The sequence below is a fragment of the Ammodytes marinus genome (assembly GCF_949987685.1).
Source record: "Ammodytes marinus genome assembly, chromosome: 21".
Classification (NCBI taxonomy): Eukaryota; Metazoa; Chordata; class Actinopteri; order Uranoscopiformes; family Ammodytidae; genus Ammodytes; species Ammodytes marinus.
The window spans coordinates 14,742,502-14,767,242 of record NC_137225.1 but is presented as its reverse complement, the minus strand read 5'-3'; the positions used below and the strand labels follow the sequence as shown (position 1 = coordinate 14,767,242).

Below are 24,741 nucleotides of genomic sequence, written 5' to 3'. Positions count from 1 at the left end.
GCTTAAAAACAAATTGCATATATCCTACAGAAATTCCGTTTTAAAATATTATTTGCTTGCTTTTGTGTTCATTGTCTCTTAAATGCTAATAATTTTCATGTTCAACTATTCATTTGCCTATTTTCATGTGTTTTTGGTCTTTAAAATGCTTTTTAATTTTTTTTAGATGTCTTTATTGTTGGTGTATTTTGATGCCCCTGTAAAGCACTTTGAATTGCCTTTTGTCTGAATGGTGCTGTATTAATACACTTGACCTGACTTGCTGTCTTGGAATAAAATAGTTTTTGAATCTGTATTCAAGAGGAACCCAAAGTGCAGCGACAGTCTGTTGAGAGAGGCTGTCATTATGAGAGAAGAAGGACTTTGGGAGTAAAGCAAATGCAGATCCATGTGTGACTCACTCTTTACTTTAAGTTAACCAATTGCATGTTCGTTTTTATGCATTATTCACAAGAACTGATGCATCACATTGACATACATATAAATTGGGCATGCATGGGAATCATTATACAGCTGCATTCTTTCAAATACAATTAGATATCTGTGTCTTTTTTCATTGCCTATCTAAAGAACTGATGGTGTTGGAAAGTATAGGTTTTTCTATACAAAGATATTGATGATAGTGAAACTAATTTGCAACTTAATGATGCAAACCAAGGTTTTATGACCCAATTGAATTACTTCATTAACAGACTGCTGTGTGTTTTTGAAAGGTGAAGGAAAACAATACAAAACAATAATTCGAGCAATGCAACACAATTCTCTTGCGTGGTTCAGATTTGCAGTGACACTCAGGGTCCTCGAAGAGGTTTCTCAGACAAATTAGGGACACTTTAATTTGCTCATTAATTCACTTCATGAATTTCAGTGGAGGGAAACGGAGGGAAATAAAAATAAAATAAAATAATGGGCCGTGGCTCAAAAACTGAACTCAGGGGGGAGCTCATCAAACACACACACATTTTTTTTTTTTTTTTTTTTTTACAATTATTTTTAGGGGTGACAGGATAAAATTGAGGTGTGCTGAGGCACCACTAAAAGGGGCTTAATTCGCCTCTTCTCTGCTGTTTTGACCTTATCTTTACAAAAATAAACAGTGTAGCCTATTTGTTTCCCAGATTTTGCTATCAGTTTAATTATCTATTCTAATAAGTCTATGTAGGTTATTAAGGACATAAACAGTAATGGTTCCTTCAAACTGAAAGAATGAAAGTGGCAAATATAAGCATATGGTATCAATTCGGCCAGTGTACAAAATTTCTAAAATGACGGCATGATCATGACAAATATAGGGTTAATATGGTGAAATAAGTCGGTGTTTGTTTTTACCATAGATAGTATATATTATATATATATTTTACAAACCAGTCGCTACAGTTTTATTTTGAAAACAGGACCCGGAAGTAACGCCTTGAATTGTGGCAGATTTGACATTGGTCCTTTTGCGTTACAGGTTACAGGCTGCTGGGAGGCTGGATTAAGATGAAAATTGGAGGAGTCACATGGACCCAATTTCCAAACTGGAGACCAGTTGTCGTCCACTGTCCAGTCACGCTCTGAGAGGAGCTGTCTGGCATTGTTATGTAACTTTCCAACCTTGTTTTATATTTTAAACTCACGCGTTTCCATCGATCATTCCTGGTTTGTTTTTGTTTATTTTCCAGAGACCGGTTAGTTGCTCCTTCCACTTTTTGAACATGCTGCAAACTCTACACTTTCGCGACTGAAAACCCCAGGCAGTCCTGTCATGTGAACCTGTACACCGCTGGAGAAAATAATAGGGTTTGCATTCATTTACTCACAATGACTGAGGAGAGCAGAAGTGAGCACAGAGCTGAAAGCGGGAAGGATTTGGAGAAACAGCTCCGGTTACGAGTGTGCGTCCTGAATGAACTTTTAAAGACCGAACGGGATTATGTCGGGACACTGGAGTTTCTCTCGGTGAGTTTCGACAAGTATGTTAACTCAAAAGTTCACATTTGACTCATGGCAATGAAACCCCACAGCAAACAAACAAACAACAGCCAGCCTGTTTAGTATGCATGGTGCATCAGGATCCAGAGCAAGAATCCCTCCGCTTATGTGCTATGTGAAATAACCTGTTCAAACTCTCCTGTGTGCTGCTGTTTCCCCCTTCTGTATAGCCTAATGCGAGCAGGATGTCAAGCATTAACTACTTTTCATAGTGTTAACTGTATATTACTGTCCTAAGCCATCGCATTGATGGAGATATTCACTTTTCAGATTGCAAGTGTGAAATTGGGAAAGCAGGCACAAAGAGGCATGGCAAAGCTTCAGTTCTTGCACAGCCAGAGGGCTGTTTAATCCTCCTCTCAGTGTTCATCATAGACTGTTAGAGGATCATTGTGGTTTGCCTGGCAATAGTTGATCGGAAGTAATTTGGGGGATTTGATTGTCAAACTAAAAATCCAAATAATCCATAATGGCATCAAATGTTTTCCCCTAATTCCTTTCTAATTCTTTTTCTTTCAAAAGATCATAATAATCCCGTATATTTCTTCATGTTTAGAAGTGTATTGGATAAATCCAGGTCGTTGTAACCACATGTGCAGTGCAATCATTTCATGTTAGGAAGCACATGTGAATTTGAGGGAGAGAAGAAAGGGTGAAATCCATGATCAGGGAAAACTTCTCCAGTTGACATCTGTTGTTTCAGCTCACTCTGTCCTTGTCACGCTCAGGCTACTATTCCATCCATGTGATTACTCCACTTCCCACACAGCAGTGTGGAGAGGGGGGGGGGGGGGGGGGGCGAGGGGGGGAGTACAGGAGAGCGAATATTTGCTGCTTCCTTCCTCTGCCAACTTCTGATCAAATCCAGAAGTGGAGGGAGTTCTGCCAAGGACGGCACAGGTGGACTCCAATGAGAAACCGCTGGGGCTGGCACTCAGCTGGCAACACATCTCTGGCCGCACACGGAGAGAAGCACTTGGCAGGATAAGAATGATGTGCTATCAGCTTAATGCCATTATGTAAATTAATAACGCCTAACCTCAAAGATGGGATGGAAGGGACACTTAGGAACTGTCCCTCTGTCTACTCTAAACCAGAAAGCTGAGAAAATGTGTCACAGTGTAAAGTTGGTAGCTATAGCTATAGGTTTTGATGGGAAATACCTTGCCGTCAACATACACAGAACAGTTAAAGGTGCTCTATGTAACTTAGGGTGTGTCAGAGAAGTGAAACATCTGTAAGATGTATTCTCATTACTGAATAAACAAAATTTCCTCACAGTAAAATTGGATCCCTGGAAAACGGTTTGAAGTTAGAAAGCTAACCCAAAAGTAACTGTTTCACTGTTGTTGTTGTTGATAACAGCAGTGCCCACAGTTTTGTTTACAAACATATTCTAGTCGTGCTTTTGGTTCCAAGTGCCTCAAAATAATTTTGTTATGTTTTAACATGATAGAATTATTCAATTCTAAGAATTAAATGTAGAGTATTTATGTTTTGTAAACTAACTGCAGACTCTACAAATGTAAACAAATCCCCCTCCCCTGAAACTGCATAGTGCACCTTTAATGTAATCTGGACTGCGGGTGTGGGTGGCTTTGATCGTATTTTCTCAGCCGTTTCAGCTCCTCGTTACAAAAGGAACTCTGGGGTGGAAGTCGGGTCGAAGGGGCACTGTGTTGTGTGTCGTTCAAAGCGCCATATCCCAGACCACATGTATGAATGTGTTCAGCCTGACCTCCCTCCCACTTCCCAGATGTTTCCAATGTAGGACAGAGGGACCAGGGAGGGGATGGAACTCTGTCTGGCCTTTTTCTTAGAAGTGGCATCACTGGAGGAACGGAGGAGGCAATTGCACCAGGGAATGTGTCCTCTGTCCTAGTGGTGGAGGGTGGTGGGGTTCAGAGAATGCAGCCAGCCCTCCTTCATCTCTCCCCTGTGGTGCTGGAACTTGGATTCATTTCAGAAGTGACTGATCCTTCCTTACAAGGCAACTCTGTTCTGGCCCCAGGAAACGTCAGAATGCGTGCATCAGATGTGGATCTGACCGTGAACGATAGCTATTGGTTTTAGCCGCATGAGCTGATGGCTACATGATTTCTATAAAGACGTTTGAGAAACAAGACAAAAGAGCCACTATTATCTACTGTCTTGGTGTCTTATCATCTTGGAGGTCCTGGGGAGCATCATGTCAGATACTCTGGGATTGATCAAAGACAGCCCTCCTGGAGAGAAGGGTCACATTAAAGACTTTCATCCGATCACACACAGACACTCTATTGCGTCCCCCGCTTCCCCTGCTGCTAAGCTAGAACCAGCTACGAACCACACAGGCTTCTGTGTGTCTAGAGGTCAGAATGGACAAACCCGCGCCCCCCTCTGTGGGACTCCCTGTTGGGATAATCCAGGGGACACCGAGCACCAGCAGGGAGAGGGCTAGACGGTAGATTGCCAGAGGGGTAAAAGGGAAAAGGGTAGAGCAGATCACACGATAGATGTTGCCAGGAGGGTGAAGGGTGGGTTGGAGGTTGGGGGGGTGGTGTCCGAAAGTGGCTGGGCTTGGTGCCTTCTCTTGTTAACCATATTTCCTGGAGGAGGAATTCCTCCGAGGGTTAGGAAATGCTAGGGAACAATGAGGCTCCGGTCAGTAGCCGAAGTCGAACAGCAGAGCAGAGATTGCGGCTGCTGATCCGTGGGACCCGAACACAATGCACGTCGCACATACTTTACTCTTAAGGTAGTGGAAAACAACATGGGAGAACAAGGATGATTAGAGCAAAGTGTCCCAGGATAAGTCTGAGGCCTATAGAGCCACCGTACCGAAACCTCGTGACAACACAGGAGAACAACCTCTCCGAAAACCTCTCGTGGGAAAATGTGCAGATTGCGTCTTGAAGGTGTCAGTACTAGAGAGAGTCCAAATTTGACTTTCTTCTGATTGTAGCTGAATGTACCGAACTTACACAGTAGTCTTCAAAGCTCCAGGGAAGCCAGCCGGAAATATCTTGTGTCCATCTTATATAATGAACAATTATAGCTGGAGATAGAGGGCGGCGGTGGACACTGGTGTTTATCTTGGACGGCCCGAGCCAATAAAATGACAGTCATTCTTAAAGGATGTCTCAATGGGGGGAACAAATCAAGACATAATGTAAACAGCCGCTTTAATGAAGTGTTTGTCATTCTGCAGTATTTTCTTCAAGTCACAGGGTCAAATAAGTCTTCCTTTGTTCGCCCGTTGATGGAGAGACATCGAAAGCCAGTCGCTGGCATACAAAGCACTTAGGAGAGAGAATGTAAGAAGTGAATGGACAGTGGAGAAAACCTTTCATGCTCTGATTCTGGAGGGAGATCTGAGCCACAACTTACAACTTAAGATATTCAAAAGAGCCTTGCAGTGTAATAAGCAGTCCCTCAGCTGCTGCCCTCCTCTCCCCAACAAAACACTGTTGAACTGAAGCCGCCACGGACTGCAGTGTAATGTTTACATCATTTTTTAAAATCCCATGAATACATTGATTGATTAAATACATGCGGTTTGAGGCATTGTAATGCAGTCGAATATCTCATTTGCACATATTTTACAGCTGCATGTGATTATCCTTGTTATATTTCATGCTGTATGTGAGAAAGTTATTGGTCAACGAACATGTCGGTGCTGGTCACTTTAAGCCTGTAGTGTCTTTTCAGTGAAGATGGCTGCAGGAAGTTGGGGAATTGAGTCTAATGGAGAAAACAGTCGATAGCTCACTGGATCTTAGAACCCCAGGTGTTTAAGTAAGCTGTGTGTGTGTGTGTGTGTGTGTGTGTGTGTGTGTGTGTGTGTGTGTGTGTGTGTGTGCGTGCGTGCGTGCGTGCGTGCGTGCGTGCGTGCGTGCGTGCGTGCGTGTGTGTGTGTGTGTGTGTGTGTGTGTGTGTGTGTGTGTGTGTGTGTGTGTGTGTGTGTGTGTGTGTGTGTGTGTGTGTGTGTGTGTGTGTGTATTTGTATATACAGCCTCTACATTTTTCTCTTGCAGGGTTTGGATTTGTTTATATCTAGGCTTGGACGGTTAGGTTTGGCCCCAGGATGCTGGGCCAAAAAGCCTTTCTCCCCTTGTTGTAACATACGTGTGTCCAGTGGACAGTCCTTAAGAGGGGATGAGGTCAAGGAAGCATGAGAGGAGGGTTCATATATGCCCTTTAAAGACAGCTGATGACCCCAAAAGGTTCACGACCTCTCACTCCTATCCCTTTCCTATTTTATAATCCACTCACTTCATGCAAACTCCCAGCTCCCTCCTAAGTCCTGAAGGAAACGAAGATGTTGACGGTCACTGCGTCCTGATTTGACGGAAAAACACACAAAAACCAAACTGTGCTTTTGCGTGTGTCTAGTATCAGGGTCATGTTGTATTTGTGTTGGTAACTAAACTGTCAACTGTTCTTTGGGTCGGAAGCTAGAAATGTCAAGAGCTCTGTGTATGTTGTTTGAGGAGATGCTGGGTTAAGAGGGCACAAATCAAAAGATGTTTATGATATGGTAATGAGACTGAAACCCTGCCATACAGCCCCTAGTACATATTCTACTTAACAATATTAATAGCCTTTTAACATGATAAAATTAGACCGTCCACATTCGACATGTGTGCTCACATGATGCTAGTGGTGGGTTGGGATTGCCGGGGGATTTTCAAGGCTGAGAGGGAGTGCTTTGAGCCGGCCAGTGGCGATTCAGTGCTTGTGAGTTTGTCTCCACAATGGGCGAAAAGTTGGTGATGAGAGGTTCCACAAAGAGCAGTGTGTTTGCAAAGGCATTTGTTCTCTTCTTTATCCCTTAAAAACGTTCTTTATTCAGATGTCACCTCTTTAATTTAGCTTCTATTCCACCTATACAAAAACAACTCTGTCTGTTCCTTGCATAGGTGATAGGTTTTTCTCCTTGACTCTTTTTAATTGGATTGGGCCATTCTCTGCTCACTTAGAATACAGACAGTTGCTCTCTTGTATCTGTCCCCAGTGTGAGGCCCCTGAACTCAGAATGATTTGTCTCACTTGCATTTCAATTTCACACCACCACCACACTGCACATGGCAGCCCACCGGATTTGTACGTGCATGCATTCCATCTCTGTTTGGTCACACTATATGTTTTTTTACGCCTTTTAATGCCTTGCGTAGAATATGTGTGCGTATTAAACCTGTTAAGTGTCCCCGCCTTAAAGATGCATCAATGTATTTCGCCAGCAGTCTGAAGATATAAGATAATGAGGATTAGTTTAGTGACGGCTGAGCCCATCTCACGCTGAGCATTTTGCATCAACCTTAAGTCCCTTATCAATAAAAACACTGAGTGGGATAATCCTTCATCTTCCCATTGAGAAATTCTGCCATGAGAGCTGCTTTAGAAAAAAAAGCGATAGATTTTGTAGTTTCTTAGATGCAGATAAAGAGATTACAATTTGGATATATTCAGTAACAAGCATGCCTTCATTATGCCAAGTTGTAGAGCTACCTATATAGAACATTGTAATTTTCAATAAATAGCATGATTGTGATAGTTAATTTGATTAGTAGCTTGTTGCCTGGGTTCTTGAGCTGTGTGGTAGCATAAAAGATGCTGTAGATTTTGATAGTTGACTTCCTATGTTTTCCTGTCTTTATGCTTATGGTATGCTAAGCTCACCATGCTGCTACTCATATATGGTATCAATCTAATCGTCTAACTCGGCAAGGAAAGAAATTAAGCATGATTTAAAAATGTTTAACATTTAAAAAAATGATGATGCCGTAGTTGCAAACTACTAAAACCACAAGTTGTGCATCAGGGGAAAACAAACCTTGCCTTTGTTATCGTGTTGTATAGTCTTGTCTATGACTTTGGTCACAGTCCTATACACCTTTCTTTCTGTCAGTGTAAAAACCTTTTAGTCCCTCGAGCAGGTTCTTGTACGGCAAAGAGTTCTTTTGCTTTTGTCTCGGTGGCCATTTTTTTCTTCTCCAAGCAGGATTTCCTTCCTTCCTGGCCCTCCCTGGCTTTACATTGTGCTGCATGTTTCCTGCTTCACCACACACATACACACAAACGCACGCACACGCACACACGCACGCACGCACACACGCACGCATGCACACATGCACGCACGCACGCACGCACACACACGTCACAGATGCCCACTTGGCAACATGGGTTTAATTTCATAGGGGGGGATAGGGCTGCTTGCATTGTATCCAGGAGGCAGAGGTGGTGCCATCCTTGCTTCCCAGAGGAGAAGGTGGCCTTTGATTTGGCCCGTGCCAGCTGCCTGCTCACATGGTGGCTACGTGCAACAAGTAGAAGAGTGGCGGGACTACGGTAGACGCTAGAAAGGATGTTTAGGAGTGTGAAGGGGTCATCGTCACAAGGAGGCCTGTGTTTTAGCTTGGTTGCTCTGCTGCAGACACGCAGACACGCACGCACGCACGCACACACACACACACACACTCACACTCACACACACAGTATGCACAAGCTTGCTCAGATCAGTATGCCTGCAGTGTCTGTTTAGCTCTCTCTGAACCTCCTCCTCCTTATCTTTAAGTGTCCCAGAAATGCCACATGGCAGGTTTCTCTACAATTCACAAATATTTACAAACATTTGTGAAGTGTCCTTTAGACAATCTTGCATGCGCACACTTTGTGTTTTAAACTCAAACTTTCCATGTCATTCATGCTACAATCCATAAACATCCAGAGTTCCCCAGCCAGACCTGATGGCAAATTCCACTCAATTGGTCATTTCTACAGAAGCGCTGAGATGCAGACAACTGTCTTTCTGTCTCTTAGCATTTTCCGCAGACATCCTTTTCATGTCTGTGTGTGTGTCTGTCTGTCTGCTTTATTTTCTCTTCCCGTATTATTTTCATTCTGCAACAATTTGACCCTGAGTCTTAAATACCAATGACTGGACCTTGTTTGAGGCGTAGACAGTGAGTAAGCCTCTACCACTTCCCACTTTTAATATTCCAACCAACATTTCTAAATCTGACCATAATAGAATGTTCTGCAGGGAAATATGCCACCCGTTTCAGGTTAACTTTGAGGAGAAATTATGACATTTGTGGTGGTGTTGTGTAGGTTTGCTAAAAAAAAGTGTAGGACAGGTGAGTTTATTAACCATAAAGTAGTAGTAACCATAAAGTTAGCTTTAGCATAGTCAGAAAGGCCAGGCCATATTATTTGAAAGATATAGTGGATTAAATCAAGTTGAGGTCTACACTGCTCTGTTGCATCCATTTTGGCATGGCACCTTCTCCTCTGTCCATTCACACAGACAAAAAGAAGGAACGATGAGCCCAAAACACTGGTAGGGGGATTTGTATTAGTGGACTTGGCCTTAATAGTGTGCTTGGGGAGACAGGGAGTCTGGGAGAAACCGGCAAGTTGTAGCTGTACAATTCTCCATCTACAGTGGCTGCTTCTACGTGTGATAGAGAGAGGCTGACTATGCAGGCTTCCTTTTTTTTTAATCGTCATGCTGCGATGGATGTCTGGATTTGGAAGCCTGGAGCGGTAATCAAATGAACAATCTGGGGTGTGTGACAGTCGTGCTTGGGAGAGTGCCACAGATTGGGGAGATTGATGATTCCGCTTAGTCATCTCGGAGATCAATAACAGGGTTCTGGTGTGTGGCTCGCATGGGAATTTGCCAGCTATCAGTGGGTGCATGGGTGGTGGTTTGCATGGCTGCACATAGAGATTGGGGAAGCGTAGTAGGTTTGGTCTCCACAGACTCACTCTCCATCTACTGGAGGCTGGTCCCACTGCTTTAATATCCAATTTTCACAAGTCGAAAGATCTTCCTAATATACTTAAGTTGCCTGCCATTAATAGTGCTGTGATGGGGGAAATTAAACAGACCCCACAAACCAAATGGACATGACCCCCCAGGCATCATTTCATAGTCACTTTACTCACACGCTTGTTAACCCACGACCAAGACTCAGACTTATACTGTGGACACGGACATATTCATTAGATAAACTGCTTCATTCCAGCTGTTTATGCATTCCCTTGGGTCCCAGGGTCACTGTAAGGACAAGAATAACATCAAAGACAAGAATCTTTTTCTACCCGTCACATATAAAAAGTAAGTTCTTGGAGATGTCCCAAAACACATTAGTCAATTTTTTTTCTTTTTGCAAGCCTTAACGTTCCTGCAGTTTTCACAAAATGAGCATTGTTGGAAAAGAAGCTTCTTTATCTACAGTAGACCGACCATATATAATATATGTATATATAGATATTTGAGAGTCTTCTAATGCTCATACAGACTGCCTGATTTTAAAAAGTGAATGCGCACAGGTCACCCAAAGACAAATGAGCTTTTATTTACTAGAAAATAAATGAATAGCCTACACATCATGTTGTTAATTAGAACAAGAGAACCCTGGATTGAGCTGGGCAGATGGGCCTTAATTGCCACTCCCAAGATAGACACATTAACATTCCCCGCTGCATTTATAGTGTCTGTTTCCTGTATACATTCCAAATGAGTGCAGAGTAAAAAACAGGACAGTTTGGGGGACAACTAGCCAGAGGCCTAATGAGATAAGGAGCCCCAGTTTGAGTCGAGGAGGTGTCATCAGGACCCGTTAAAGACTTATGGGGAAGGAATCACTACAAAGAGCCTTTTCTCTCTCTCTCTCTCTCTCTTTTCGGATGTTCCCCTGTGTGCTCTCAGCTTTAGAGACTGACTCGGTTTTGTCTCTTGTCAAGACTTTTTGGGGGTGGTTCAACTTTTTCGCTTGCCAGGAATTTGGGGTGTGTGTGTGTGTGTGTGTGTGTGTGTGTGTGTGTGTGTGTGTGTGTGTGTGTGTGTGTGTGTGTGTGTGTGTGTGTGTGTGTGTGTGTGTGTGTGTGTGTGTGTGTGTGTGTGTGTGTGTGTGTGTGTGTGTGTGTGTGTGTGTGTGTGTGTGTGTGTGTGTGTAGGTGATAGTGTGTGTATATGTGTGTGTGTAGGCGGCCTTTGTGCAGGACATTTAACCCTGTAATGTTTGGATTCCGGTGTACAAAAGCAGTTCCTATGTGTGCAGGAAGTACGGTAAAGGCAGCAGCATATCCTCCCTAAAGGGTTGTCGCATTAAGATGGCCAGACAAGGCTCTCTTTTTTTTCTTCTTTTTATCTTCTCCTTCTTCTCTCCCTCGCCCTTTCTACTTCCTCTCCATGTGTTTATCCTTTTCTTCCTTGTCTATTTCCATCGCTGCAGCTCTCTCATTTCGAGAGCCTTTCCTGAAGGTGTCGAGCTGCTATTGCACACACCTGTTACCTGCTCTGTTAGCTGCTGTCACCGGCTTTACTTTTAAGTTGGGCCCGTCCCAGGGGCCACATGCATGACAAAGACTGTTGCGTTAATGAGCACGCCTTCACAGTCTGATGATTCACTACAGTGAGGGTTTTCTTGTGGAAACTGTTGTTTGTCTCTCTTTGGTTTTGAATGGACTTTGTTTTGTCCTTTTTTTTTCTTTTCTTTTCGCTAACGAGAGAGGATTCTTTTACAGATTTGAAATACCTGTACATGTGTCTAGTAGATCCCGATACACTGGAATCTTTTCTTTTTTTAAATTCTTTTTTTATTACAACATATAAAATGAAATATAAAGTGGAATATTTCTTGTACACTCAGGACGTGTACAGTATGTGTGTTTGTTTGCCAGCTCTCCAATCCTCACAACAAAGCAAATCAGTGAATCATCAGTGGACAAAGGAGACAGTATGTCCAATAGACTGTGAAGAAGGCCTGTTCATTCTTCCACAGTTTATACTGGTGACCAGTGCCAACAAACTCCGATCTGACCTTTTTCAGTTGTTAGCAATAGATGTCACATTACAGCAAAGGCATTTCAACTTTGCTAGTGGAAGAAGCTTTACAATTGCGCTGATATTGCATTTAATCTGTTTTTCACTCCTCGTATTACAGAGCCTTCAGTACATGGAGAGAGCATGGTGTTCTTTAGTCGAACCTATCGATCCACAGGGAACCAAAATGGCCTTTTTCCCCTTGCATGTAATGCATCAAACAGGCCTCATGTTCCTACCCACCTCTCCAAAAGTTCAGACTTGAATGCATTAGCAGATGTTTGAGGCTAGCTTTGTACTCTATTCAAAGTCATTCTTGTAGCATGGGAGCCACTAGATAGATTTTTTTTTCTTATCAAAGCAATTTGCTGTATAATTTCTGCTCTTTTGCATCTGTTTAGTGCTGTTTTCCTCTTCCTCCGGGTGGGATTTGTATTCCCATCGCAGCCCACTCTGCCGGAGTGTGTGGCTGTGGAACGTGATGAACGACATGACACAAGTTCACAAGCATGTTTTCAAGTACACACATTTTATTTTTGAAGCGCAAGAATGTCATTGTCCTCTTGTTATGTCACTGTTAGTTTACATGTTTGAGGAAGCAAATGGCCTCTGTTGTTGCCAAACGCCTCTCTGTTGACTGTTTCATTGACTCAGAGATCAACATATACAGGTGGAAAGTCTAGCCTTCCGCTGATTGTATCTTTTTCCAATCTGGTGGAGAGATGGCTGAAGGAGGGGTGGGGGGTGGGGGACGTGGCATAATCTGTCGTCATGGAAACAGCCCTCCAGCCAGCCAGTCTGTTTACCCCTCTACCTCTCCTTTCCCATATGACACCAAAATCCAGAGGATGCTGGCTGTAATTTCAACAAGCCTACTCCAGTCCTGAGCAAAGAGCACATATATCGGCAAGCTGCACTTTATTAAGCGAGCTGTCACTCATGTAAGATCCAAGCAGTTCTGTTGATAGCTGAACCTCATTTGAGTCTCCCGAATGAATTGTTTAGTCTGACAAAAATGGTCATGCTGTTGTTATGTCTTTTTGGTAGACAATTACTGCGTCAGGCGCTACCGCCACGATTTCCGCCACCACGCTATGGTTGCACACAGCATGTGAGCCTGTTTTGATTAATGGCAGGTAGGCCCACACGCGGTGATTCGTCCAAACTATTCATCACACCCATCTGCTCTGGAATAATGAAAACTTTAATGGGCTTTTAATGTGCAGCCCATCAGAATGGCAATCCAGGTGATTGTACCTGGGCCTCAGGGTAGAAATTACTTTCTGAGAGGTTCTCCTCGTTGAAAGCTGTTGATGCATGATTACTAAGGATAGAAAATGTGTGTTTTTGTATGTCCAACAGGTAAGGAAGAAAAATGTTTGCTGCAGAAAAAGGGACCGCCAATTTTTAATTCCCTTGCCGAATAAAACTGAGTCTATTTGTGTGTGTCTTGGTGTGTCTGTGGATGCCATTTTGGAGATGACTCCTACTTATTTTGAATGGCCAATGGAAAGAACACTAAGAAAAATCACTTCTGCCGTGCAACTCTTTTGTCCTTCTGTCTTCTGAGCTCATCACTTTATCTCATAGTTTTTCCAAGTAGCTTAAGAAACATGCCAAGGAAGGATAAAAAAAAGCAAGACTTTATTTTCAACACATGTCGTCCCAAAGTTACATTCTTTCAGTAAAAAGTAGCACTATGTGGTGCCGTATTTCCTGCCCAGTTCAACATGTCTGTCCATCTCTGGTGACAGAACGCATGACCAGGATCACCAACAACTCCTATTGAGCTTGACAAAGCCACCAAGTAGTCAGCTTGTGATTCAGTAGTGGCAGCAGGACATGGTGGATTCCTGCTAGAGAGCACATCCAGTCCTAGGGAACAAAATGTGTCCCTCTGGAATTCAATTGATCATTACCGAGTAGGAGAAGAAAGTCAGCAGCCACAGTGGACCTGAAGTTGTTTCCCAAAAATGGACAACAGAATTCAAATGAAAACTGCGGGGGTCCGTTTTCGTGCCTTTGCTGGACACATTACTTCTTTTAATATGACTTGTTTCTTGTCAGTTATTGTTATGAACATAGACAGAACTATCAATCTCTCTTGCATCCAAAGCTTTGAAGCAGAGAGCAGAAGCAAACCCTGGATGTGCTCCACTGACACTGAATTACAAAACTGGATTTGGATGTCTCACACACCATGCCAAATTCAAAAACAATACATCTAGGCTTTTGCAGATGAGCTGCACATTCATACGCTGCAGAGCTGTCAAGTACTGTAGAAAACCTGGAAATGGGGCTTATATTCACAGTCACCCTGGGTGCCGTTATTCTGTCCGTAAATCCAGTCAGTCACTCAGCCTCCCATTCACCGTCTGTGGAGCCGTTCCAGGATGAGTCTCTTTAACGACAACAACAAGGCCTTCTTACAAGGCCTTCTTGGCCGTCTCTTTCGGAAGAGACATGTTCGTTTCCACAAATCAAGCCCGGCCTGTCCACAATTCTAGGAACAACATGAATGCTGTCCTCAAGCAAGTGAATTATACCAACATTTGTGTGGCCCAATACGGCTTTTACGTGGCGTGTACTTTTTTGAAAATTTACGCGTGAACGATGTTTTAAATTTAAACACCATAGATTTCCGAGCGACAAAAATCGAAAATGCTTCCTATATTTGTGGCGATAATAACACAATTTCATTTTGGATCTCCATCCATCTATCCAATGTAATTTAGAGTTCCCTAGCACTCCATCATTCTGTGTGTTTTTGCTTATGTTAACTTCTGATAAGCATTTGCCATGTGACTCCTCATGCTCTGCTGCAGAGACCCCAGAGCTGTAGATTTACAGCATAATTAAAACTTTTCAAATATAATGACTACTTCCTGACTGTTGATACTTCATTAAAACTGAAGTGATAGACTACATAATGATCCCATGTTTGATGCCACACATCAATGATGGGAATTATTTTTTTTTCAAATGCAAATTGGCACCACTTCTGCCCAGCTGAGGTCCTGTACTGTAAGCCCTGTCAGGCCTTTCGCGAGGGCCTGTTGAAAGTCTGCTCCGTGTTTGTACATATTAGACTTGCTAATCAGATGCTAATGCTCGTGAGTGGCAGAGTTGCGAGGCGAGGCAGTACACAGAATGGTAATCAGCGTGGAGTTGGCCTGCAACAAAGACTCGATTATTTAAGCCCGGTTCTTTTCCGACCACTAGCCCGGATGCAGTCGTTCACTCGCACAGTTCCTCTTTGAAGTGTTGCTTGACGTCAATACAACGCGATTAGGATGGTTTCGGTAATTTTTTTTTCATGTCTGTTATGTAATGCAACAGAGCACTGGCTTTAAGTAATGAGCGAGAAATGGAGATTTTCACCACTGATTTAGCCAAACCACCTTTCCATCTGTCCACAATTAATCAAGTGAACTTTTCAATAAGCTTACTTTAGTCCTAAACCACTCACTTAGATCTCTATGTCAAGGAATACTTTTTGGCTTGTCTGATCATTAAAGCAAGATGTTTACATGCTTTGTGTTTGTATCATGTGAGCTTGCTCAGGTCAGGCGGCCTGCTGCGTGGCTGCATTGGGTGACAGATGGCATTATGGCCCTCAGTGGGGCTGTAAAGTGGGGATGCCCATGATTAGGGGGCAACTGCAAATACAGATGTAACTTTCTCAGTGCACTCAGTGTTGGTCTTGTGTTTACGGAGCTGCTGCTGTCAGTTTGTGTCACCATGCGCAATGAAATAAAGCCTTTGCACTGCTGAGAGCTGAAGTTTTTTTTGTTGGGATAGGATTGTGTTCTATTGTAGCACTGTCTCTGTACCTATTGTTTTCTTGAGGAGGATTGGTGTGATCAGTGACAGGCCATTGACTTAAGTCTGGATGTGAGTTTTGACAGGCCTGCTGCATTCTGGGAGATCTTTTTTTTTCTTCTTCTAAATGCTATTATGATGGATACAGTTGGAGAATCAAACAATTGATTAAAGTAACATTTCCTTCCTTCTCTTTTCTTTCACTTGGTTGATTTATCTTCAGCGTCATGAATCTTTCCCCTGTGTTTCAGCAGACAGGTCTGGCATAATAAAATCTCAAGTAGTGGTTTTATTTTGGGTCCGAGATCTCATCTACGCTTTATCTTACTTGAGTTACTGCCTTTCATGCTACTCGGCGGGTAAATAGTCAGTTGCATGGCATGGGAAATGAAAACAATAGTTGGTAAGACCAAACCCACATCACAGAAAAACTTCTTTTGTGATGTTATGCCAAGGACATATTTTTTTGATTCTGCTTGTCTTGCTCTCATTTAAGTTTGATATTAATACGATCATCGGGGACATTGTGGCTGCTGTTGCTTAATATCAGTCTTATTTGGGGCAATTTCACACATAGTTTATACTTTATGAAAGCTTCTGTTTTAAAAGCCTTGCGTTGGATTTCGTCATGTCTCCCCCTGAATGGAAGTGCTTTACCGACATCATTTCAAATCAAAGTTCATCATTCAATCATTTTGTTTCCCACAGATATTTCCAGTGACGATAGATTCCTCTCTGACAAACCGTGCTCCAATCATTGCACACATAAACATAAGGATTCTTCACTGGTACCTGTTGATGGATGCCCTCTTCTTTAAAAGCTCTCGCCTCAGGAAGATTTCAGAAAATGACTAATTCCTCTTTAGTCACAATTTAAGAATACATTTAAAAAGCACACCTTATTAATTTGCCAGTCTCACAAAGTGCCCCGAAGCAAGCATTAAATAGGTTGTTATGTGCATTTGCGGCAAAGTAGCCTGGGAACCTTCGTCCTTAGGGGCCAGAGAAAGTAAAAGCATTTCCCATCCATCTCAATTCACACGCTGCTGGCCCCTCTCCAACTCAAAGCCCCCCCCCCACCCATCTCCCCCAGGCACTTAACATGGCCGTTTGAAATAATGTTTTTTTCATCCAGTGCGAAGATTGTGTTTCGTGTGTATCAGGTGTCCATTGTGTTGGGTACTACCAATTTAGTCTGGCCGCCAATTGTTGCAGCTAGGCGCACAAAGCCTCCAAATTTAGTCTTCTATTTGTCTCGTAAAAAGGTGCGAGCGATCAGATGCCGATATGTAATTTAATCGCCAGGCCCACGTTCAAAAATGTTAACCGTTGTTGTCCTTTTTTTCTGCTCTGCTTCAGGTGTTTCTACATCGTCTCAACCAGTATGCGGCCACCAAACTGGACAAGAACATCACAGAGGAAACCGTTAAGGTGAGGGTCAACCTGTGAGGTATGGCGCGGCATAATTCCCATCTGGAAAAATGGTTACTGCAATTGACTTTTGCTCTTGACGCCCCCGCACACAGACGCCATTTTCTAAAACAGTAACCCGATCCACGAAAAAGAGATCCAGAAATGACACTAGCAACCTTTTTAATAAAGTGGGTCCGTTGTTTGGGCTCTGCTCTTTCAACCTAAAATAGCCAAGTTCTGAATGGAGAAAGAAGAAGCAGTGGGCGCTCCAGGAAGCAGCTGCAAATATAATCTATTTATAAATGATTCCGGCTGGAAGATTATAAAGGATGCTCTCTCACAGTGGGAGTGTGTCCGTGACTGTTTGAGCAGGGCTTGCTTACACTGGAAGGTAAATACGCATTCAGTGGATATTTACTGCACGCCCCGTGTTTTGTAATATGTCTGGCCGTGCAACGTTTTATTTGGGAACATGCTGTTCGGAAGAGGGGTTTGGATAACATGGGTCAGCGCGGGGTTGGGCAGCAGCGGGTAGGCTAGTGATGTCACCAAGTTGGCGGACTGACACCCTGGTTCCATTTTTCGGAGCAGCATTGATTACATTTGACCAGATCTTTTTTTAGCATCACTTAAAAATTTATTTTTTGCTTTGCGACGCCCATAAAAGATTTCTCTGGGTTTTCATGCGTTTGATTTCATTTCATGTGCTTCTCTTTCTCCATCCAGATTGTTTTGTCCTTTTTTAAGATTCCCACAAAACTGACATAAAAGGGGGCAGAAGTCAACACCACATGAAGGGAACGATTCCGTACACCACCAGATCATAAAAAATATGCTCCTTATTTTAGCTTTTCTATTGAAATATCTCTAATAGGGTTTGAAATTCAGCTAATCAAAGGCGTCTCGAGGCCCGAGATGACCATTACAAAGAAACCTCAGTCATTGTTCTGTGGCCACAAGAAATTCCCTTCGCCGAGTGCTACCGGCCACAAAAGAAGCAAGCAGCATATGCCAAAGTATTGATTCAGAACACCATTGGGGGAAAAAACTGCTGGCAGATGCACCGAAAACTAAAGAATAAATGCGTAGTTTCATGTGACAATCCCTTCTCTTTATTTCCCTTTTCTCTCTCAGGTTTTATTCTCCAACATCGAGGAGATTCTGGCCGTTCACAAGGACTTCCTGTCCATGGTGGAAGAGCTGCTCCAGCCAGACCCTCACGCTCACCATGACATTGGGCGCTGCTTCTTGCACTTTGTAAGGAATACTTGCCTCTGCACAACCGCCATTACTTACTCCCTACTTTTTCTCTTGCAAGTTGAAAGCCCCTCCCCCTTTTTACGTATCATCTTGCCGTTCTGTCCACGGCACGTTCTTGCACTTCAGCCACATCCATTCAACCTCTGTTTGCAATGATCAAAAAAATTTATAAATCACCCCTACTTATTTATCAGAGCCTAAATGCAGTTATGCCTATGAGAGCTGCTGAAAAATGGTGAGATACACCACATGTTGTCAATTTATCTCTCTCTGGATTTTTACCCCTTCATGAGAGAGTGCACATGTGTGATATGTTTGATAGGGCTCTGATGTACTGCTCTCCCCTGCTGTATATCAAATCGCTTTGATGCAGAGCCTTTGGGGCATGCTGGCATATAATAGCTTTCAAAGTCTAATAAATCTTACCATCCTTCTGTTGGGCATAAGGCGACTCCTCTGCCAGACTTCACGGCCCCTGATGCCGGGCTGCTGTTGATACACATCAGAAGGGAGACGATCTAGCAGCAGTGCAGATGGTATGGTTAGGTTTATGATGAGATGACCTCATTGAGAAAGTCGGACGTAAATTCACGGCATAACTGAAAACCCCCTTGACCCGCGATTATAATTTAATCTCGAGTTATCGTGTGAATCCAAAGAGATGCAACTTTGACACATTTTTTTTTTCCAATCCACCTATTTTGTTTCTCTCATTCTCTCGCAGGGTTTTTTTTTCATTATTTTCTTTTTTTCAAAATGTTCCTTTCTGCACTGATTTGTTGCTGCTCTCAAATTTCCAAGTAAAGAATTACACAATCTATCTTTACTTCAGAAAACCCAAATGGGTAGGGATAAGCCAGCTGGACAGTGGCTCTAAAATTAGAATCCCTTGTTTCAGGCCTGCAAAATGGTTCACGCTGGCCAAAGACTCCACTTTTGTACTACAGTAAAATCGGTCCAGGGAAAAATCCTCTTTTTTGGGGTGGGGGGACAGACACATGATTCAATAAGAAGGGGCATACTGTACTGCTAATCAGGAGGTTGTGTTTTTCGTGAGTGCCCCTGCTTGTTGTTATGACAGCTACGTCTCTCCACATCACCAGCTTTGTCTTACTGAAGGCAGATTAGCATGTCTGAGGACCTTGTGCTATTCTTGGTGCTGTGTGGCCACTTTGTAGTGCATGATTTAAAGGCTTTGTGGTCCCGCGGCCGCCTCCTGAAAGACAATGGAATACGAATGTCATGAGAAACTGCTTTGCTTGGAAAGTTGTCAGTTATTTGGCTGCAAGGCAGATGACAAGATATGAGTGGAGGTGGAGCGCCCGTGCACACTATGTATACAAAATGCATTATATGAAGGACAGGAGAGCGTGGAGAGGAATACATACCCCACTATAAATCATATAACACACTTCTGCTTTTTTTTAACCTTCTGTTCTCTCCTTTCTCTTTATTTCTTTAGTCATTACATTTCTTTCTCCTGCATTGCATTATCTGGTCGTATTAATTTTTTCTACACCCCTCTCTTGCTTTATCTCACCTTTTGTGTGCGTCTTTCTTGCAGAGGAGCCGCTTCCAGATTTATGACGAATACTGCGGGAATCATGAGAAGGCCCAGAGGCTGCTGCTGGAGCTCAACAAGATCAGGAGCGTCCGGACATGTTTACTGGTGAGAGAGGGGGGACTGTGAACATGCACATAATGTCAATTGATTACATTCTATATACTGTTTATATACAGCTAGAGTCAGCAGATCAGTACATACTGTATGTCGGAGTTACTTTTTCCAGTCCATGCTTACACGCACGCACACACACACGCACGCACACACATGCACATACACACGCACATACACACACGATAAATTACATTCTGGTGGTTTGTTTCTTTGTTTCTAAAGTTCTTTCTTGGAATTTGTTGACATGAGGTCCAAGTGGGGTGATTAAGTAATGAGAACTGCTCACATTTGAAAGCACACCGCTACTCCTTAGACATACAAACACAGTCACCCACACACAGCAGCTGGACATTGTAACACTCTGTACTTGATGTTCCAGTGTTTCTGACAGCTGATGTGAGTTTGCCCCTGGTGTGGGTGGACTTGCTCTTCCTGTCCCGACGCTCTGAGAGACTTTCACGTCCACAGGGGAGCGTGGTGTTGCGAGAACAAAAGATAACTACATTTCTACTGCTGGCCAGCCAAACTCTGTCTGTCTGTGTGTCTGTGTGTGTGTGTGTGTGTGTGTGTGTGTGTGTGTGTGTGTGTGTGTGTGTGTGTGTGTGTGTGTGTGTGTGTGTGTGTGTGTGTGTGTGTGTGTGTGTGTGTGTGTGTGTGTGTGTGTGTGTGTGTGTGTGTGTGTGTGTGTGTGTGTGTGTGTGTGTGTGTGTGTGTGTGTGTGTGTCCAGTTTAAGAGCTCAAAATGTTCTCACAGCTCCTCATTCGATGCTGCATACTTCAATTTGACTTTTCTTTTCTTGCACTCCTAGGCTAAAATCTGTAATGCTAGTCCGTCTCACTCCTCACTCATTTTGCCTCAGAGCGGCAAACGCTTGTATCACAACATCACCTGTTATGGTTTTAGGACTTCCAGAAAAAACGAGCAGCACATTGAAATGTAGATCTACAGCAGAGTTGCACAACCGGAAGAACGGGGGCATGATCACAGACTTGCTTGTCCTGATAGGCCTGCTCTTGACTGTAACCTATGACCTGGGAAATGAAACACACACAAACACATGCAGATACCATACATGCCATCAGAGAAGAAGAGTGGCTTCAAAAGCTCTGTTTCTGATTACTGTCCATGTGTGCCTTTTTAATGTAGGTAGCCCGAGGAGACGAAGGTATCATTAATTGACTTTGATTTAATGGGCTTTTCATAGGCTTGACCTCTCCTTGACCTTAACTTCCATCAGGGCTATCCGGGTGTTGTGTTACCCCGCAAACCTACACTTAGTTATGGTTTAATATACCTCAGGTCACCTCCCTAGCCTTGCATTGACCACGGTGGTGACATCCTCTAACCTCTACTAAACCTTTGGCCTTTCCGGCTACTATAAAGCCAAGTTTATTGTTTACACTGTTATTCAACACCTAATGGGAATTTCAGGTGAAAGGGAGGTGAGAATGAGCTTTGGCAGTTGACCTCATCAACCTGCAACCTCAGTCGTTCCTTTGATCACTTAGTTTATACTAAATCTAAATTAAGGGATAGCTACGTTGGGCTGTGGATTGCTCCACCACTGTGACTCCAGACTGAATTATTTCAACTACTATCAGATAGAGTGCTATTCAAATGTCCAGACATTCACGGTCCCCAAAGGATGCGTCCTACTTACTTTGGTGATCCCTAGACTGACCCCTGTGTGCTTTATAAATACAGTTACCTACAAGCAGGTCAGGCCGCCGCTCCCTATACGCAGAGTACGCAGACTGCGTAGGGCACCAAGTTCCTGGGGGGGGCACCCCAAAAAAAAAAAAAAATTATAATTATAATTATAATTTTTTATTTATTTTATTTTTTTAATTAAAAAGGAAAAAGAGATGGTCCGGGGGCCCCCCAAAATAGTTAATTTTTTTTAAAGTTCATGATAATCATTACATTACAAAAAATATATAAATTAGTTATGAACAGGCCCATCGTTGTTTTTTCTTAATTGTGTAACCTATCCAGGGGTGGATTACTGCACTGGCACACCGGGCACAGGCCCAGGGGCCCAAGGGCTCAGGGGGGCCCTTAGCCAGAGATACTGATAGTAACTTTTCATGTTGCATAGTCAAAGAGCTCAGTCACTGATGTCAATAACAGGGTCCAAAAAGGAATAGCCTAAATATAAGTACTCATTAAAATGTAACAAGATATAAATCATCATGGGCCCCTCAACTAGTAGGGGAGAAATACAAAAGCAAGTTAAAAACAACAGCATTAGTAGCTCTGTCTAAGGGGGTTGAAGGCCCCCTCACACATACACAAATAAACTTTATATGTGTGAATTCTAAATTGTTCATATCCACCCTTTATCTGTTGAAATGGGCCTCTCCATCATAGAACATGGGCCAGCAGACCAATCTACTGTTTTTACAGTTGCAGAGTAAAGAGTGCTACCTGTTTAAGAACAATCTGAAAAATAATGTTCCTTCTGCATCTCAGGATTTGATATCTCTCTAGTCTCTAAAATTTCCTCACAAAGTGCACCAGATTGATGCATTTTACTTTAAAAAGGTAAAAAAAATTCCACCCACCCCCCAACAAGGTACAGGGTCCCTCCAACAATACCCCAAGATCCTGTGGGAAACACTGACTTCCTTAATATGTTTTTGCCATTAATTGTATGTATCCGTGTAGAAAATTCAGTGTACCTGACTGGATAGGGACAAGTGGGGGGCCCTTTAAGAGTGTAAGCCCAGGGGCCCATTATCTCATAATCAGTCTATGATCCTATCACTCAATTCCTTTGCAAAGGCAGTTTTTTCACAAGTTAAGCTGTTCTTTCTGTTAGTAAATGCTGGCAAATGTGCCAAAAAGCAGTCGCAGAGATCTTGCAATGGCAAAAAAATTTTGCTCGCGCCCTGCGGACGAGAGCTTCTGGGTGTTTTTTTTTGGGGGGGGGGTGGCATCACTGACAATTTCTGCTTAAGGCACCCAAAAGCGTAGCAGCGGCCCTGGGTCAGACTTTCAATTTGTCCAATAGTTAGATTAATGGCCAAAAACCTAGGAAACCAATGGTATTCCCATTAGCCTCAGCGAAAGTTTTACATCCTTGCGCACTCAGCAATAAAATTCCATCTTGAAATCTCAAGAAGTGAGTTAACACAGTGACCTTTTCTGCTTGCTCCCACCATACACACTATTGTATTTAGACTACCGTGAAGGCTTAAATCAAACAAACACGTTGGACCTTAACTTTTATCTATCAATCATGAGCATTAAAGCCTCACAGAGCCGCCAACATTAGCCAGTTTTTAAGACTGTACTCCTCTCCTTCAGAACTGCATGCTGCTGGGAGGCAGAAAAAACACAGAGGTCCCACTGGAGGGTTACCTGGTCGCTCCTATTCAGAGGATCTGCAAGTACCCATTGCTGCTCAGAGTGAGTATGGTCTTTTAAGTGTGTATTATGGAGATACCACACACACCCTTGTGCCCACCTTCCACTCCTCTTTTTATCCACCACCACCTAGTCATTAGTTAGGGTTAGTCCTGTACCATTCACATCAACCTCTCCCCTCGCTAATTAAACACCAGTTCTCATATTTTGACACGTATCTGCTTTGGTTTCCCCGGCACAACCGCATCAACGTAGCAATAACACAGGGCCTATCATCACAGCTCTCCTGCCCAGCTGCTCGTTCAGACACTTTTGACTGGGCCTCATTCATACCTGCGCTCTCTGTTGAGAACACTTCCATTTTCCCAGACGCGCGGAGAAACGTGAGCGAAACCAAATCCCCTTTCAAAGGCTCTTGAGAGTCGGTGATCGGAGCTATCCCGTCTCATTGGTCTTGTTATGATCTATTCATTCGCCCAGGCGTTCTCTAGGGCAGCCACAAGCGAGGTCGCGTAGACGTAGTAATAATAATAAGGCGGTAATCTGATGCTGTGCCATTTGAAGTCTTCCAGCTGCCAGAGCCTCCTCCTCCTCCTCCTCCTCCTTCTCTTCTTCAGGAAATGATACGGATAGCCATCAACTGGCTGCAGATATATCCAGAAAACAGTGTAAATCAGCCATTATAGTAGCTGAAAAAAAAACAGTGTTTAGACTAAAGACGGAGAGATTGCAATCACTTCTGCTAGCTAGACCGTTGCATGAAGTAGCAGGGTTCTTAACCACTAAACATGAGGAACCACTGAAAGGTAAACAAATATGAAGTGATTTTCTTTCATGCTTTTTCGTCTTGTATAAATTATGATTCAGGGTCAGATTTGCCACAAATGAGACCGACTGTGTGTATCTAATGTCATGTAACTATTTTTGTGTGTGTGTGTGTGTTTGTGTGTGCGCGGGCAACTTTGTTTGCATGTGCAGGAGCTGCTGAAAAGGACCCCTAAGAGGCACAACGACTACGGCCTGGTGCAGGAGTCTCTGCAGGTGATGAAGGCTGTGTGCTCCAGCATCAACGAAGCCAAGAGACAGATGGAGAAGTTGGAGATTCTGGAGGAGTGGCAGTCCCACATCGAGGGCTGGGAGGTGGGCCTCGAACTCAACCGTGTAAACTTCACTGTGTTGACTGATTTAATCTCATACAATAGGTTCAACCTCATTGACATCTCGCTTTGTCGTCTTTGAGTTGGCTTTTAAGGTTTTTTCCGTTGTTGCCTGTAACTCACGGCAGAGCTTTCCCCCCCCGAAACCAAAGCCCAAAGTCATGACTTATTGAAAGCCACTTAGCCTTACGCCATCAATTCAACAAGCATTCCAAGTGGCGTGACTTTTGTAGCCCTGTTAAGCTTCTCTTGT

At 43.3% G+C, this 24,741-nt stretch overlaps 1 protein-coding gene across 1 annotated transcript in view; it reads left to right on the top strand.

The window, feature by feature from the left end:
• The first annotated feature begins 1,561 nt into the window (after positions 1-1,561).
• Positions 1,562-24,741, top strand: part of prex2 (phosphatidylinositol-3,4,5-trisphosphate-dependent Rac exchange factor 2) — a 101,017-nt gene continuing 77,837 nt past the window's right edge. The window contains exons 1-6 of the mRNA XM_080050609.1: positions 1,562-1,941; positions 16,970-17,041; positions 18,158-18,280; positions 19,848-19,952; positions 23,272-23,373; positions 24,310-24,471. Coding sequence (XP_079906735.1) covers positions 1,804-1,941; positions 16,970-17,041; positions 18,158-18,280; positions 19,848-19,952; positions 23,272-23,373; positions 24,310-24,471 — 702 coding nt within the window. The 5' untranslated portion in view covers positions 1,562-1,803. The remainder of the gene's footprint in view (positions 1,942-16,969; positions 17,042-18,157; positions 18,281-19,847; positions 19,953-23,271; positions 23,374-24,309; positions 24,472-24,741) is intronic.